At 39.9% G+C, this 14,787-nt stretch overlaps 1 protein-coding gene across 1 annotated transcript in view; it reads left to right on the plus strand.

Moving 5' to 3' along the window:
* The window catches only part of RLIM (ring finger protein, LIM domain interacting), a 29,060-nt gene extending 21,044 nt beyond the window's left edge, over nt 1-8,016 (plus strand). Inside the window, exon 4 of the mRNA XM_025372907.1 lies at nt 172-8,016. Within this exon, the coding sequence (XP_025228692.1) occupies nt 172-1,793 (1,622 nt within the window). The 3' untranslated portion in view covers nt 1,794-8,016. The remainder of the gene's footprint in view (nt 1-171) is intronic.
* Nucleotides 8,017-14,787: the final 6,771 nt, after the last annotated feature.

Genomic DNA, 14,787 nt, shown 5'->3' on the forward strand with positions numbered 1-14,787 from the left:
AATTTTCTTGCCTTATAAGTTTATGCAGTGTAGTTTGTAAAAATCTGTAATTATGAAATGTGTTCCGAATCTTTAAATTCTTTAATGCAGAGTTTTAGAGCACTTATTATATGATTGTCCTCATTTTAGTAGTTCCTTTTTCTCCCTCTCCCCCTCCTTTGTTTTGAACAGGAGGAGACTCTTCAGATGATGTGTCTAATGGTGACTCTATAATAGACTGGCTAAACTCTGTCAGACAAACTGGAAATACAACAAGAAGTGGACAAAGAGGAAACCAATCTTGGAGAGCGGTGAGCCGGACTAATCCAAACAGTGGTGATTTCAGATTCAGTTTAGAGATAAATGTTAATCGTAATAATGGGAGCCAAAATTCAGAGAATGAAAATGAGCCATCTGCAAGACGTTCTAGTGGAGAAAATGTGGAAAACAACAGCCAAAGGCAAGTGGAAAACCCACGATCTGAATCAACATCTGCAAGGCCATCTAGATCAGAACGAAATTCAACTGAAGCATTAACAGAGGTCCCACCTACCAGAGGTCAGAGGAGGGCAAGAAGCAGGAGCCCAGACCATCGGAGAACCAGAGCAAGAGCTGAGAGAAGTAGGTCACCTCTGCATCCAATGAGTGAAATTCCACGAAGATCTCATCATAGTATCTCATCTCAGACTTTTGAACATCCTTTGGTAAATGAGACGGAGGGAAGTTCTAGAACCCGGCACCATGTGACATTGAGACAGCAAATATCTGGGCCTGAGTTGCTAAGTAGAGGTCTTTTTGCAGCTTCTGGAACAAGAAATGCCTCTCAAGGAGCAGGTTCTTCGGACACAGCTGCCAATGGTGAATCTACAGGATCAGGACAGAGACCTCCAACCATAGTCCTTGATCTTCAAGTAAGAAGAGTTCGTCCTGGAGAATATCGGCAGAGAGATAGCATAGCCAGCAGAACTCGGTCTAGGTCTCAGACGCCAAACAACACTGTCACCTATGAAAGTGAACGAGGAGGTTTTAGGCGTACGTTTTCACGTTCTGAGCGGGCAGGTGTGAGAACCTATGTCAGTACCATCAGAATTCCCATTCGTAGAATCTTAAATACTGGTTTAAGTGAGACTACATCTGTTGCAATTCAGACCATGTTAAGGCAGATAATGACAGGTTTTGGTGAGTTAAGCTATTTTATGTACAGTGATAGCGACTCAGAGCCTACTGGCTCAGTCCCCAATCGAAATATGGAAAGGGCAGAGTCACGGAGTGGAAGAGGGGGTTCTGGTGGTGGTAGTAGTTCTGGTTCCAGTTCGAGCTCCAGTTCGAGTTCCAGTTCGAGTTCCAGTTCGAGTTCCAGTTCCAGTCCTAGTTCCAGTTCCGGTGGTGAAAGTTCAGAAGCTAGCTCAGATTTATTTGAAGGCAGTAATGAAGGAAGCTCATCATCAGGCTCATCAGGTGCCAGGCGAGAGGGTCGACATAGGGCCCCAGTCACATTTGATGAAAGTGGCTCTTTGCCCTTCCTTAGCCTGGCTCAGTTTTTCCTCTTAAATGAGGATGATGATGACCAGCCTAGAGGACTCACCAAAGAACAGATTGACAACTTGGCAATGAGAAGTTTTGGTGAAAATGATGCATTAAAAACCTGTAGTGTTTGCATTACAGAATATACAGAAGGCAACAAACTTCGTAAACTACCTTGTTCCCATGAGTACCATGTCCACTGCATCGATCGCTGGTTATCTGAGAATTCTACCTGTCCTATTTGTCGCAGAGCAGTCTTAGCTTCTGGGAACAGAGAAAGTGTTGTGTAATTAAGATCTGAACTCTCAGCTATGTAGCTGATATAGTGATGGGCAAACAGGAATCACTTGCTTTTATGTCCACTTTTTGAGTGGTACTTAAATGTAAAGTAACAACCTGAATTGAGTCATTGCTTTCTGAAGGAATCATTGTCCTTTCTCCAGTTTTTGTTCCAGAATAAAAGGAAGTATTTTAAAAGCCACGTTTTAGGACCTAAAAATCTGATTTCGGTACCAGTTAAATTGGTAGCATCACTGTTACTGTTAATTTATCATATACACTCGTTAATTTTTCCTTTGTTATCTTAAAAGATCTGCCTTAGCAATGGCTCCTGTTTCATGTTGATCTTTAAATTTTCCCACGCCATAAGAGAGAGGAGCGAAGGAAATTACCAGTTTAGACTAAGTTACAGTATGTGTTTCATAAGTGATTAAAGCTATACCATTCCCAGTTATTAGTTGACACAAATTCAGCCACATTCTGAATATTGTTTGTTCACCTTTCAGACTTGGTGATACTGGACATATCAGTGTAAATAACACTAAGGTTAGGATCTTCTAAGTGTACAACTGTCTCCTAAGCCCATCACTGTGGCACACTGTAGAGTGAGCTTATAGTTTAATTGAGATATTTATCTTGTGGAAATATTAAAAAGCCTATGCTTGTGTAAGTGAAAAAAAAATCACATTCATTTGTTTAAAAATGTAAAGCTATTTTGTAGAGGCTCAGTACTTTTCCAATGCACTGTTGTATGAATGCATTAAAAATTGTAAAGTACCATGCTTAGAACTGAGAAAACTGCTTTTTGTGAGCCAACATAGTAACAAACACACCAAACAAAGTACAAAGCTGCTTTTGTAAGTGTGTAGATGTCAAGAGCAGAACATATCTGTAATATTTAATGTATGTGAACAGCTACTGTGACATGCAAAGGAAAGGACAGTGCAGAATCAAACTGTGTTGAAGACCAGTGGAAATCGTATAATTTAACTTGGATTTAGGCAGGAAGTGAAAGATGGAAGGAATAAAGAAAACGGCTCTGGAGGATTTAAAAGTTTTCCTGAAGACAGTAATAATGCAGACACAAACTGGTTTCATATGGTGAGAGCAGCCGCAGCAGCAGCTTGACCTGGTATTCTACCTGAGTAGACGAAACAGAAGATCAGCAAATTTGGCAGAGTTCTGGTTTAAGAAAAACAAACCACTACCACCTAGCACAAGTTAAATTGATGTTTTTACAAGTCTGCTCCTCAAAAATGAAAAGATGGAGGAAAGAGACTATAAAACCACTTGTAGCATATGAAATGCAGTTGGTACACATGTGTGTGTTAATAGGAAAGTCTTGAATTTGTGTTATTTTTGAGATTTGTCATTTAAGGTACCATTGCACACTTGATAATATTTCATTACTATCTCTTAACACAGACCTAACATCTCGAATTTAAAGACCAGTTGAAGATTAAGGGATTTTTATCCTTTGTTGAAAGTGAGTCATGTTGGGTTATTTGAAATTCAAGTTTTAATTGTGCTGCCCATATATGAAAATGAGACTGCTGACTCACTATCTATGGACATGCACTTTATGTTGGTTTCTTAGTAGTAGGAGTAACTTCATGATAACCCCAGTCGTCTTGCCTAGTTTCTTTTTTGAGGCTAGCTGGGGTTAGGATTAGAATGACTATGGAGCAGGTATTTATTCTTCTGGGAAAAGCTTTAACAGGCCAAAATAGGGATTGAACTTGTCCTTGGCCTTTATCAAAGCAAGCTAGCTACCCAGACATAGTCAGATACTCTACAAAATAAACAAGTCTGCTTTAGGAATTGTCTGGCTACCTTCACTGTTATCAGCTTAGCTGTAAAGATTATTTCAAAGCTCACTCTTTCATGATTTCTTCTGGCTTTCAATCCTACCTAAGTATCAAGGAAATTAACTTGTAAATATGGTAGTTGTTTACTAAGGATATGTACTGCTCTTGCAAGGAAATAATGTCCAAACAAAGCTTCACTTATTTTTTTTATAAGCAGATTTCACTGTTTATGGCGCTTATGTAATACATTTTATCTTTTTAAAAATGTGTCCGTGTAAAGTCAGGATTCCTTTATATTTGTGAGCCTCCTTTTCTCCTTTCCTAAGGATGTAATCTACAGTTTTCAGATCTGCAGGGTAGTCTTGATTGGCTAAAAACAAATCAGTTTTCTTCTTGGCATAAAGTGTTTCATTATTATAGGGGCGTTCATTTTAAATAGTTTAATTGCAGCACATTCTAAGCATAAGAGAAAGTTATTGACAACAGATACCTTCCTAACCTCCCAAGATGTACAACTCATTTGTGAAGTATTAAAGTAAGAGGTAACTCAAGCAGAATGCTGGCTATGAATGTAGATATTGAAGCTATTCATAAACACTGGAAATAGAATTTTAAGCTTGTAGCCTTCAGTGGAATGCACACATTGGACATGTGCATGTGAACACCTTTTTCAATAGCACTCACGGATTTCCATTCGATTGTATAGAATGAATACAAGTATTTTAGTGGAATTTGCTACTTAATTTTTTAATCTTGCGATGTCCATGATTATTACATGCTTACTGGTGTTGTGGACATTGAAGACAAGGTCATTCGTAGGTGTCAGATTACGGTGGAGAACAAAAATCGTTTTCCCCCCACCAACATCCAGTCACCATTCTCGAGGGAACATTTCTTGCAGAACACCTTATATTTCATTTTCTGTCTTTGCACTTTTTCTTAAGTACAGAAATGTTGTCTTTAAGACATAGTTTGAACTTCATGCAGTAAGAGGAACAAGGATAAACAATGTTGGGAGTTCACATTGTTCAAAGCATAGGGAAAAGTACCAAAACCCAAATTTTCTTGAATATTTCAGATGTTTTTAAAAATTCACTTACTAGTCTGAAATGTTTGAAGTGTTTTAACTGAGCAGCTGACAAAGTTGAGGTTTTTTTGTTTTGTTTTGTTTTTTGAGACAGAGTCTCACTTGGTCACTCAGGATGAAGTGCAATGGAGCGATCTCGGTTCACTGCAACCTCCACCTCCTGGGTTCAAGCAATTCTCCTGCCTCAGCCTCCCGAGTAGCTGGGATTACAGGTGCGTGCCACCACACCTGGCTAGTTTTTGTATTTTTAGTAGAGATGGGGATTTCACCATATTGGCCAGGCTGGTCTTGAACTCCTGACCTGAAGTGATCTGCCTGCCTCAGTCTCCCAAAATGCTGGGATTACAGGCATAAGCCACCATGTGCGGCCAAAGTTGAGGTTTATTAGTACTATTAGAAACAAAGTTGAGCAAGGTAAGTTAAAAGTTTGCAGACTTTCTATCAGCACTATAGAAGATAAGCCACCTTGTTAATTTGGAATATTGCTCTAAAAAGAACATGTAAGTTATACCTCAATGGTGTTAATGGAGGTGGGGATTGAGAAAAGTGTTCACATTAGTGTTGGAATGTAGGTAATTATACAGTTCATAAGAAAACCTTCACCAGGAAATAAAATATGTGTGTGTACACACACACAGTTTTTTAAAATGATTATTGGAATTCATCCAAACCTTAAGATAGGAAACTGGTTGGCTGTAAGTGTTGCCTCAAGTAATGTGTCCCCCTCCCCTGGAATAACATGTCTTTTCTGTGCCAAGTATCCTCTCCTAGTGTCAGTGTCTCAAATTATATTTATGGAGGGTTGTCACATAATATGCTTTGTATTTAACTACCTGCTTCCCGAGCGTCCATGACATGAAATGGGTCAAGCATCAGCCATGACTTTCAGTCAGTTCCCAAAATACCCATATGATAGGGAGGTAAAGATTGCAAAATTCCTTTTAGAAGGCCATTTTTACAGCTTGCTAAAATATAGTGGCACCTTGTGGTTAATATTTTTTCTTTTAAAGATGGAGAATGTTTTTATTCTTCCCCTTTTCTCCTTTGTTCTTTTGCGAACAAAAAAATTTATAATCTGCCTTATTTGATTTTTTTTTTAAGTTTTACCTTACAGGCTTCCCTGTCACATGTTTTATCATATTAAGTACATAGAAGCCATGTTTGCAGGGCACTTTTATTCTCCTAGTCTTATAAGACTATGCTGATTGTTACTTTCTAAAGTATTCTGTACCTTAGTATGCAAGATTGTTAAGGCACATGTTAAAGTGTCAGGTGTGTTTTTTTTCCTTTAATTCTTCAGTATGTTTATATTCAATAACAGTATTGTAATTCATTGAATTAACTAGTAAATTGTGTGCTTTTGAAAAAACATGAAAAATGTAAATTGACAGCATACTTCATTTGGAAAAAAGTAAAAGATCAGAGGAACTAGTATGTCACTTATTTATTTTTATTTTATTTTATTTTTTACTTTTTGAGACAGGGTCTTGCTCTGTCACCCAGCCTGGAGTGCAGTGGCATGGTCACGGCTCACTGCAGCCTTGACTTCCTGGGCTCAGGTGATTCTCCCACCTCAGCCTTCCAAGTAGCTGGGACTACAGGCATGCACCACATCACCTGGCTAATTTTTTGTGGAGATGGGGTCTCGCCATCGTGTCCAGGCTGTTCTTGAACTCCTGGGCTCAGGCAATTCGCCTGCCTCATTTTCCCAAAGTGCTGGGATTATAGGCATGAGCCCCTGCGCCCAGCCTCACTTATTTTTAAATCAGATTTTTTAATCAACTAAAACAGCTGTGAGTTAAGTACCTGCCCTGCAAAAATTTTTAGGATTATGAAATTAAGAATTATCTTCCTTAACTGGAACAGTTCTAAAATTTATCTGATACTCCTCTAACAAGTGAGTGATCTCATTTAAGTAACCCCAGTTTGTATCTTAAAGGCTACAGCATGGAATTGAACTGTTTAACAGTGTTAGAACTGTCAAGTGATAATCACAGAACAGTTTGTATTGGTTTTATAATTCTCATGTCTTGATCAAATCTGAAGGAACTAGGCATACCCTCCAACACTCTAAAAATTAGTGAGATATTTATTTTTATTAGGATTTGTTTATTAAAGTTCCACAAGCTGCTTTATGGTCAGTTGGGCTGAGTAGTAGATATCTTAAAGACATGCAGTGAAAGTGAACCCTGTCATACCATGGTGCCTCTTGATTTCAAGGTTCCTCTATAAGTTCTTCATCATGCAGAATTATTTCAATACCAAGATATGGGTGAACCAGCTGTCCAGCCTTAACTCTATTTAGTGCCCCATTACTAATGTTCTTTTAACTGGTTTGTATGTGTTTTAACTGTCCAGTGTTTGGATTTTACCTCTTGATAGCTCCATTTGTCCCTGGTGCTGCTTTTAAGGATGTAGGGCCATGTGATCAGGTATCAAGTTGAGTAGGTACGCAGTTGGCTTATTGATGTATCTGTGCCTGTTTTATCTTCTCCCAGGAAGAGCTGCTTTGGTATAGTTGTTTACTTGGATTCATACAAAGAACAGGGCAGCAATCTTGGAAAGCTTTCTGAAGCTTATAAGAACCTGAAGGGATTTGGAGGGGGAACAGTAACAAAGGCTGCCTTTATGTCTTTGGACACAAAGCACATAGATGTATGTTCTGTAAAGACTAAAGTGATTGTTACACCAGGGCTTCCTGACCTTCGGGAGAGACTCAAAAAAGCAGAGAGGAGCACAAAGTGAAGTTAATTTGGTTGGTTTGCTTTATCTGGTTTCTCATTTTCTTTCAATTTAAACCTGAACATAACACCCTTCTCCAATATCTATCCAGCAGACTCCTGGTTGGGAAGCCCTGTATTAAATTTTGAGAATGTACACAGTTTTCTTTTGTACAGTGCTTTACACCTGCTAAAAGTTAACTTGTTTAATGCAAAACAAGACCTTGAAAGGTCAATCATATTAAAGCTGGTTTGATTATTAATAGTTATCTTTTAGGAAGAAGCTTTTTTCCCTATGTAAGATGTCATACTGCAGATTTAAAATATAGACTATCAATAAAATGCATGAAGTGATCATTTGTGCTTGATCATCTCTCCTTGGGTTTTTCTTTAAAAAGGGGAATCTGCTATAAAGGTTCTGTTGCTTCAAACCAATGTCAAATAGACTTGATTTTTAGAATCAAATGGAATTACAGTGCAACCTTGGTTTTTATTCCCCTCACTGCTATAAGTGTGGGCAGGTACTGGTTTATATGTTATAACTTCTGTTTTATCTGTGTTGTGTAGTTGAATGGCTTAATCGTTGAGTGGTAAAATAAAAGACTATATTCCAATACAAGAATCCTGGAAAGATTTATGTGAATGACATTTTAAGTAGGTGCATCTTTGCTGTTTCTTGTATTCTTGCCATTGCTCTGACACCTCCCTTGCTTGCCCTCTATATATACAAAAACTTGTAGGTGTGCACATGTGTTTGTACTTCTGTCTTCCATTTCTATCTTCAACCTCTTTTTTTTTTTTTGAGACGGAGTCACTCTGTCGCCCAGGCTAGAGAGCAGTGGCGCGATCTCGGCTCACTGCCAGCTCCGCCTCTCGGGTTCACGCCATTCTCCTGCCTCAGCCTTCCGAGTAGCGGGACTACAGGCACCCACCATGACGTTCGGCTAATTTTTTGTATTTTTAGTAGAGACGGGGTTTCACTGTGTTAGCCAGGATGGTCTCAGTCTCCTGACCTCGTGATCCGCCCGCCTCGGCCTTCCAAAGTGCTGGGATTACAGGCGTGAGCCACTGCGCCTGGCCCTATCTTCAACCTCTTAAACATATTGCTTAAGCCACTAAGATTTCCTTGTTTCAAGTAAATCATCTCATTGTGATACCTGGTGTATTTTTTTTATAGTTTCATTTCCTCTGAAACTATAGCAGAGCCATCTGTCATTGGCATCATAACTCAGTTTCTCAGGATAGTTTTGATGTAGTCAGCTCTTCAACTCATGACCTTCCCAGGGTTTTAAGTTTAGTGTCATTCATGATTTTATTATTTGAAACTCAGTACCACCACCAAAAAGTTTGTGCTCTAGACGGTGAAGCCAAAGCACAGGCATCTTAGGTCAGTGAAAAGGATCCAGACATAAATTAGCCAGGTGTGGTGGTGCACAGCTGTGGTCCCAGCTACTCGGGAGGCTGAGGTGGTAGAATCACTTGAGCCCGGGAAGTCAAGGCTGCAGTGAGCTGTGATCACGCTGTTGCACTCCAGCCCGGGTGACAGCGAAACCTTGTCTCAAAAAAAAGGCCCCAGATACCTAGAAGAGAGGATTCGATAAATCTGGGTGGATTATAAACTGAACTCTTATAATGGTCATTTTAAAAAATAAGAAAGCAAGTCCAGTTTATTTGAGGTCTTTGAATTTAGACAAGATTTAACTATAAGACCTTTTATGGATTACTAATAACTATATTTAAATTAGCTAAATTTTTCTGGTTGCTGTTAGGCATTGTATTAAGTACTCTATATAAATTATTTAATCATCACAGTGACTGAGGTGAAAGTATGCCACCCATTTTATAGGTAATGCAGCTGAGATACAGATGTTTGGTAATTTGCCCAGGTCACATAGTAAGTAGCAGATTATTTGCAATCATCTTTGATGCAGAGTTATCTTCCTTGTGCTCTTAATCCCACTACTATATGTAATATTTATCCCAAGCCCTAGACTAGACTGCTTATGAGGTGTAATTTCTTAGAATAAACATCAGTTTTAGCTGGTTTGCCAAGAAAAAAAAGGCCAAATCGGTTTTTGTTTGTTTGTTTTTTTGAGATGGAGTCTCGCCCTGTTGCCCAGGCTGGAGTGCAATGGTGTGATCTCGGCTCACTGCAACCTCCGCCTCTGGGTTCAAACGATTCTCCTGCCTCAGCCTCCCGAGTAGCTGGGATTACAGGCGCCTACTACCACGCCCAGCTTATTTTTGTATTTTTAGTAGAGACAGGGTTTTACCATGTTGGCCAGGCTGGTCTCGAACCCCTGATCCCATGATCTGCCCGCCTCAGCCTCCCAAAGTAGTGGTATTACAGGCGTGAGCCATCACGCCCGGCTGCAATTTTTTTTTTTTTTTTTTGGAGGATTAATGGTAATATACTGTAAATTCAGTAAAGCACTGGGCATTACCAGATACACCTTAGCACTGTGAATAACATGAACTATCATTTTAGCAGTTTAAGTGTACCTTGTAATCAGCCCTAGGGCAAATGGTATCGAGGTGTTTTATTTCCAGAAGTCTCAAAATAGGCTGGAATAAAAATTTGGGGAATTCATCAACACAGACAATGGGTCCACGTCCTGCAGCTGCAGCTGCTGCAGCTACTCCTGCTCTGCGCACCGTTCCACAGTATAAACATGATGCGGGAGTTTGCAATTCTCAGCAACATCTTAATGCACAGCCACAAGTTACAATGCAACAGTCTGCTTATTCATGTACAAGGTCAGGAACATTTGATTGCTTCCATGTTGGCATCTGCCCCTCCTCGAGAGTAAAAGCAAATGTTGGGTGAACGGCTGTTTCCTCTTATTCAAGCCATGCACCATACTTTTGCTGGTAAAATCACTGGCATGTTGTTGGAGATTGATAATTCAGAACTTCTTCATATGCTTGAGTCTCCAGAGTCACTCCATTCTAAGGTTGATGAAGCTGTAGCTGTACTACAAGCCCACCAAGCTAAAGAGCCTGCCCAGAAAGCAGTTAACAGTGCCACCGGTGTTCTGTTTAAAATTGATCAGGGACCACGAAAAGAAACTTGGCTTCATCGAAGAAAAATATCTAAACATCGAAAAACTTAAATATTATGGGAAAAAATTGCAAAATATAAAATAAAAAAGGAAAGGAAACAGCCTTATGTACCGAGCAAATGCCAGGTCTAGCAAACATAATGCTAGTCCTAGATTACTTATTGATTAAAAAAAAACACAACAAAGTAAAATATAAAAAATTAATGTTTTATACACCCTGGGAAAAAGAATTTTCAGCAAAGTACAAAAATTTAAAGCATTCCTTTCTTTAATTTTGTAATTCTTTACTGTGGAATAGCTCAAAATGTCAGTTCTGTTTTAAGTAACAGAATTGATAACTCAGCAAGGAAACGTAATTTGGATTATAAAATTCTTGCTTTAATAAAAATTCCTTAAACAGTGAAAAAAAAAATTGGGGAATTGTTAAATGGTTATCTCAGCCCCTTATTACATGTGCTCTTGGCCCCAATTATGACAATTTGAAATATGAAATGACTAGAAAGATTGAAATGCAGCTTTTTAAAAATATACCCTGCCGGGTACAGTGGCTCACATCTGTAATCCCATCACTTTGGGAGGCCGAGGGAGGCAAATCACAAGGTCAAGAGATCGAGACCATCCTGGCCAGCATGGTGAAACCCCACCTCTACTAAAAATACACAAATTAGCAGAATGTGGTGGCACACACCTGTAGTCCCAGCTACTCGGGAGGCCGAAGCAGGAAAATCGCTTGAACCTGAGAGGCAGAGGTTGCAGTGAGCAGAGATAGTGCCACTGCACTCCAGCCTGGTGACAGAGTGAGACCATCTCAAACAAAATATAAATATATATGTATATATATGCATATATGTGTATTTATATGCATATATGTGTATTTATATGCATATATATGTATACATATACATGTGTGTAGATATACACGTATATGTGTATATATACACATATACATATGCAGATATATACATACACATATGTGTATATATATGTGTGTGTGTGTGTGTGTGTATGCCAGCCAGTTTATTAGTATGCAAGTAAATGCACTTTAAAGTTATTTGCCTTGGGCAGCCATCAGCATTCCAAGAACTTTATTGCTGAGAAGATATTTAGAACTCGTTTAAATAGCTTTTAGAAACAACTTTATGAACCACTGCAAAAAGCAACCGTATTCAATTTGTTCACTTTATTTGCTACCCTTGAGATGAATCTGCTGTTTCCAAGAATTATCTTTTTTTTTCTGGATGAATGGAGATTTGCCATCCTTAAGCATATTCAGAAATGTACTATGCACTCTAAAAGCAATAGCAAACAAAGCATTTCCAAATAATCAGTTTAGTAGTATTTAGAGTAAGTAAATGGCTGCTGAGGGTAGTACTTTGAAAAGATTATTACAGCTCCTTCAACATTTGAAGCACAGGGAGAAAGACAATCCCCACCCACAAAGAACCAGCATTTAGTGAGGAGACATGTAAATAGATAAAATAGTAGGCTGGGCACAGTGGCTCACGACTGTAACCCCGGCACCTGGGGAGGCTAAGGTGAGCGGATCACCTGAGGTCAGTTGTTTGAGACCAGCCTCACTAACATGGTGAAATCCCATCTCTACTAAACATTCAAAAACATTATCCAGGTGAGGTGATGTGTGCCTGTAGTCCCAGCTACTCGGGAGGCTGAGGCAGGAGAATCGCTTGAACCCAGGAGGTGGAGGTTGCAGTGAACTGAGATCACGCCACAGCACCCCAGCCTGGGAAACAGCAAGACTCTGTCTCAAAAACAAAAAATAGATAACATAGTACCAAAACCTTAAGAAATGTACATACTGTAATTATCCATCTCCATTCAAATATGTTGTAACTGCTAGATCTGGTGTGTGTGTGTTTGAGGAGTAAAGTTTATGGGTGAATAAGGGCTCATCTGAATCTCGTTTGTTTTCTTGTTTCCTCAGGAGATAAATGTGTATTGTGCTCCTACTATTAATACGTTCTTGGCATTCTGCTGGTCTGTGGTTTCTCTTCCCTGTGTCTTAGGTAGGGTGGGGACCTGAAGTCTAAAATATTGCTGAGGTTCTCAGTGGACAGTGTTGGTGACTGTGGTGTACCTACTTCTTAAAATTCACAATTTGTCTTCTACATGCACCAAATGCTCTAGAATAGCACTGTCCAGTAGAATATAATGCATCACCACATGTAGTGTTAAATTTTCTGGCAACCACATTACAAAAGGTAATGTGTAAAGATACTAATTTTAATAATGTTTTCATTTAACCCAGTAAATATTTAAACATGTAATCAATATAAAAATTATTAGTGGAATATTTGTATTTTTTTCATACTGAGTTTTCAAATTCTGGTGTGTATTTTACACTTATAATACATTTCAGTTTGGACAAGGCACATTCCAAATGCTTAATAACCACAAGTGGCTAGTGACTACCATACTGAACAGTGCAGCTCTAGAACAATATGGAGGAATGTGATTAAGGTAAGTAGGATGCAAATGGGGTTGACTTTTAAAAGTTCACTCATGAATGTGCATAGGCACATCTTACCTGCTCAAGTACACCACGCCAGAACTAAAGCCTCATTCTTTTAATTGTGCATCAAAACTGTCCAGGCTTACAAGGCTTCCACCTTTCTCCTTCCCTTTAAAAAAAAAATTAAATTTTTTTGAGACAGAGTCTCACTCTTGCCCAGGCTGGCATGCAATGGTGTGATCTTGGCTCACTGCAACCTCCGCCTCCCGGGTTCAAGCGATCCTCCTGCTTCAGCCTCCCTAGTAGCCAGGACTACAGGCGTGTGCCACCACACCGGGCTAATTTTTGTATTTTTAGTAGAGACAGGGTGTCACCATGTTGGCCAGGCTGGTCTCGGACTCCTGACCTCACATAATCAACCCACCTCGGCTTCCCAAAGTGCTGGGATTACAGGTGTGAGCCACTGTGCCCAGTCCCCTTCCCTTTTGCGGTTAAAAGAATACACTCCCAGCTGGGCGCAGTGACTCATGCCTGTAATCCCAGTACTTTGGGAGACTGAGGCGGGTAGATCATCTGAGGTCAGGAGTTTGAGACCAGCCTGGCCAACACGGTGAAAATCCATCCCTACTAAAGAAACAAACAGGCCGGGCGCGGTGGCTCAACCCTGTAATCCCAGCACTTTGGGAGGCCGAGGCGGGTGGATCACGAGGTCAGGAGATCGAGACCATCCTGGCTAACATGGTGAAACCCCGTCTCTACTAAAAATACAAAAAACTAGCCGGGCGTGGTGGCGGGCGCCTGTAGTCCCAGCTACTCGGAGGCTGAGGCAGGAGAATGGCATAAACCCGGGAGGCGGAGCTTGCAGTGAGCCGAGATCGCGCCACTGCACTCCAGCCTGGGTGACACAGCGAGACTCCGTCTCAAAAAAAAAAAAAAAAAAAAGAAACAAACAAAAAAAAATTAGCCAGGCGTGGTGGCGTGTGCCTGTAATCCCAACTACTCGGGAAGCTGAGGCAGGAGAATTGCTTGAACCTGGGAGGCGGAGGGTGCAGCAAGCCGAGACTGCGCCACTGTCCTCAAGCCTGGGCAACAGAGTGAGACTCCATTTCAAAAACAAATACATATATACATACACTCCTTACCAAAGTTTGAAATCTATTAAGAATTAGCAAAAGCAAAAGAACTTGGCTGGCTGAGGATCCTGTGATTAGAAGTTAGGAAAGCCTACCTCAACTGCAGCATTATATAGCGGCCGATAAATAGCAGTTGTTTATTTATTGCAGGAATGAGCACCCAAACTTTTACATAGAGCTTCTCTTAGTTCAGTTCGTAATATATGTTAAAATAATACAAATAAATAACTTCCAAGCAGTTCATCTGAAATAGCTGTATTTGAATATTCCTGGCATTTGTTAGGAACAGCTAACCTGGATTTACCATCTGTTTCCACTTTGTAGTTAAGTACTAAGTGATACCATATGTTTGAGTTTTAAGTTAGTTTTCTGGGGTGGAAGGAGAAAAGTTGACAATATGAGAATAAAGGGCTGCCAGATCAGAATGAAAGCAAGTATTTTCCAACACCAAGTCTTTAATGCCATTTCTGAAAGTGTGTTTTGTTTTGTTTTGTTTTGTTTGGCAACATGGAGTGAAATATTAACAGTCCTCTGAAGAAAGAGCCTTTGGAGTTGAGGTTTTGGAGAAAGATGATTCGTTTGACTTAGTTTGTGCTTTCTGTGTGAGTGTAACATAACACTTTCTGTGGCCTTTTTATTTAAGAATCTGAAAACCAGCCAGGCATGGTGGCTCATACCTATAATCCCAGCAATTTGGGAGGCCGAGGCAGGAGGATCACTTGAGG

This window comes from Theropithecus gelada, chromosome X (genome assembly GCF_003255815.1).
Source record: "Theropithecus gelada isolate Dixy chromosome X, Tgel_1.0, whole genome shotgun sequence".
Taxonomy (NCBI): Eukaryota; Metazoa; Chordata; class Mammalia; order Primates; family Cercopithecidae; genus Theropithecus; species Theropithecus gelada.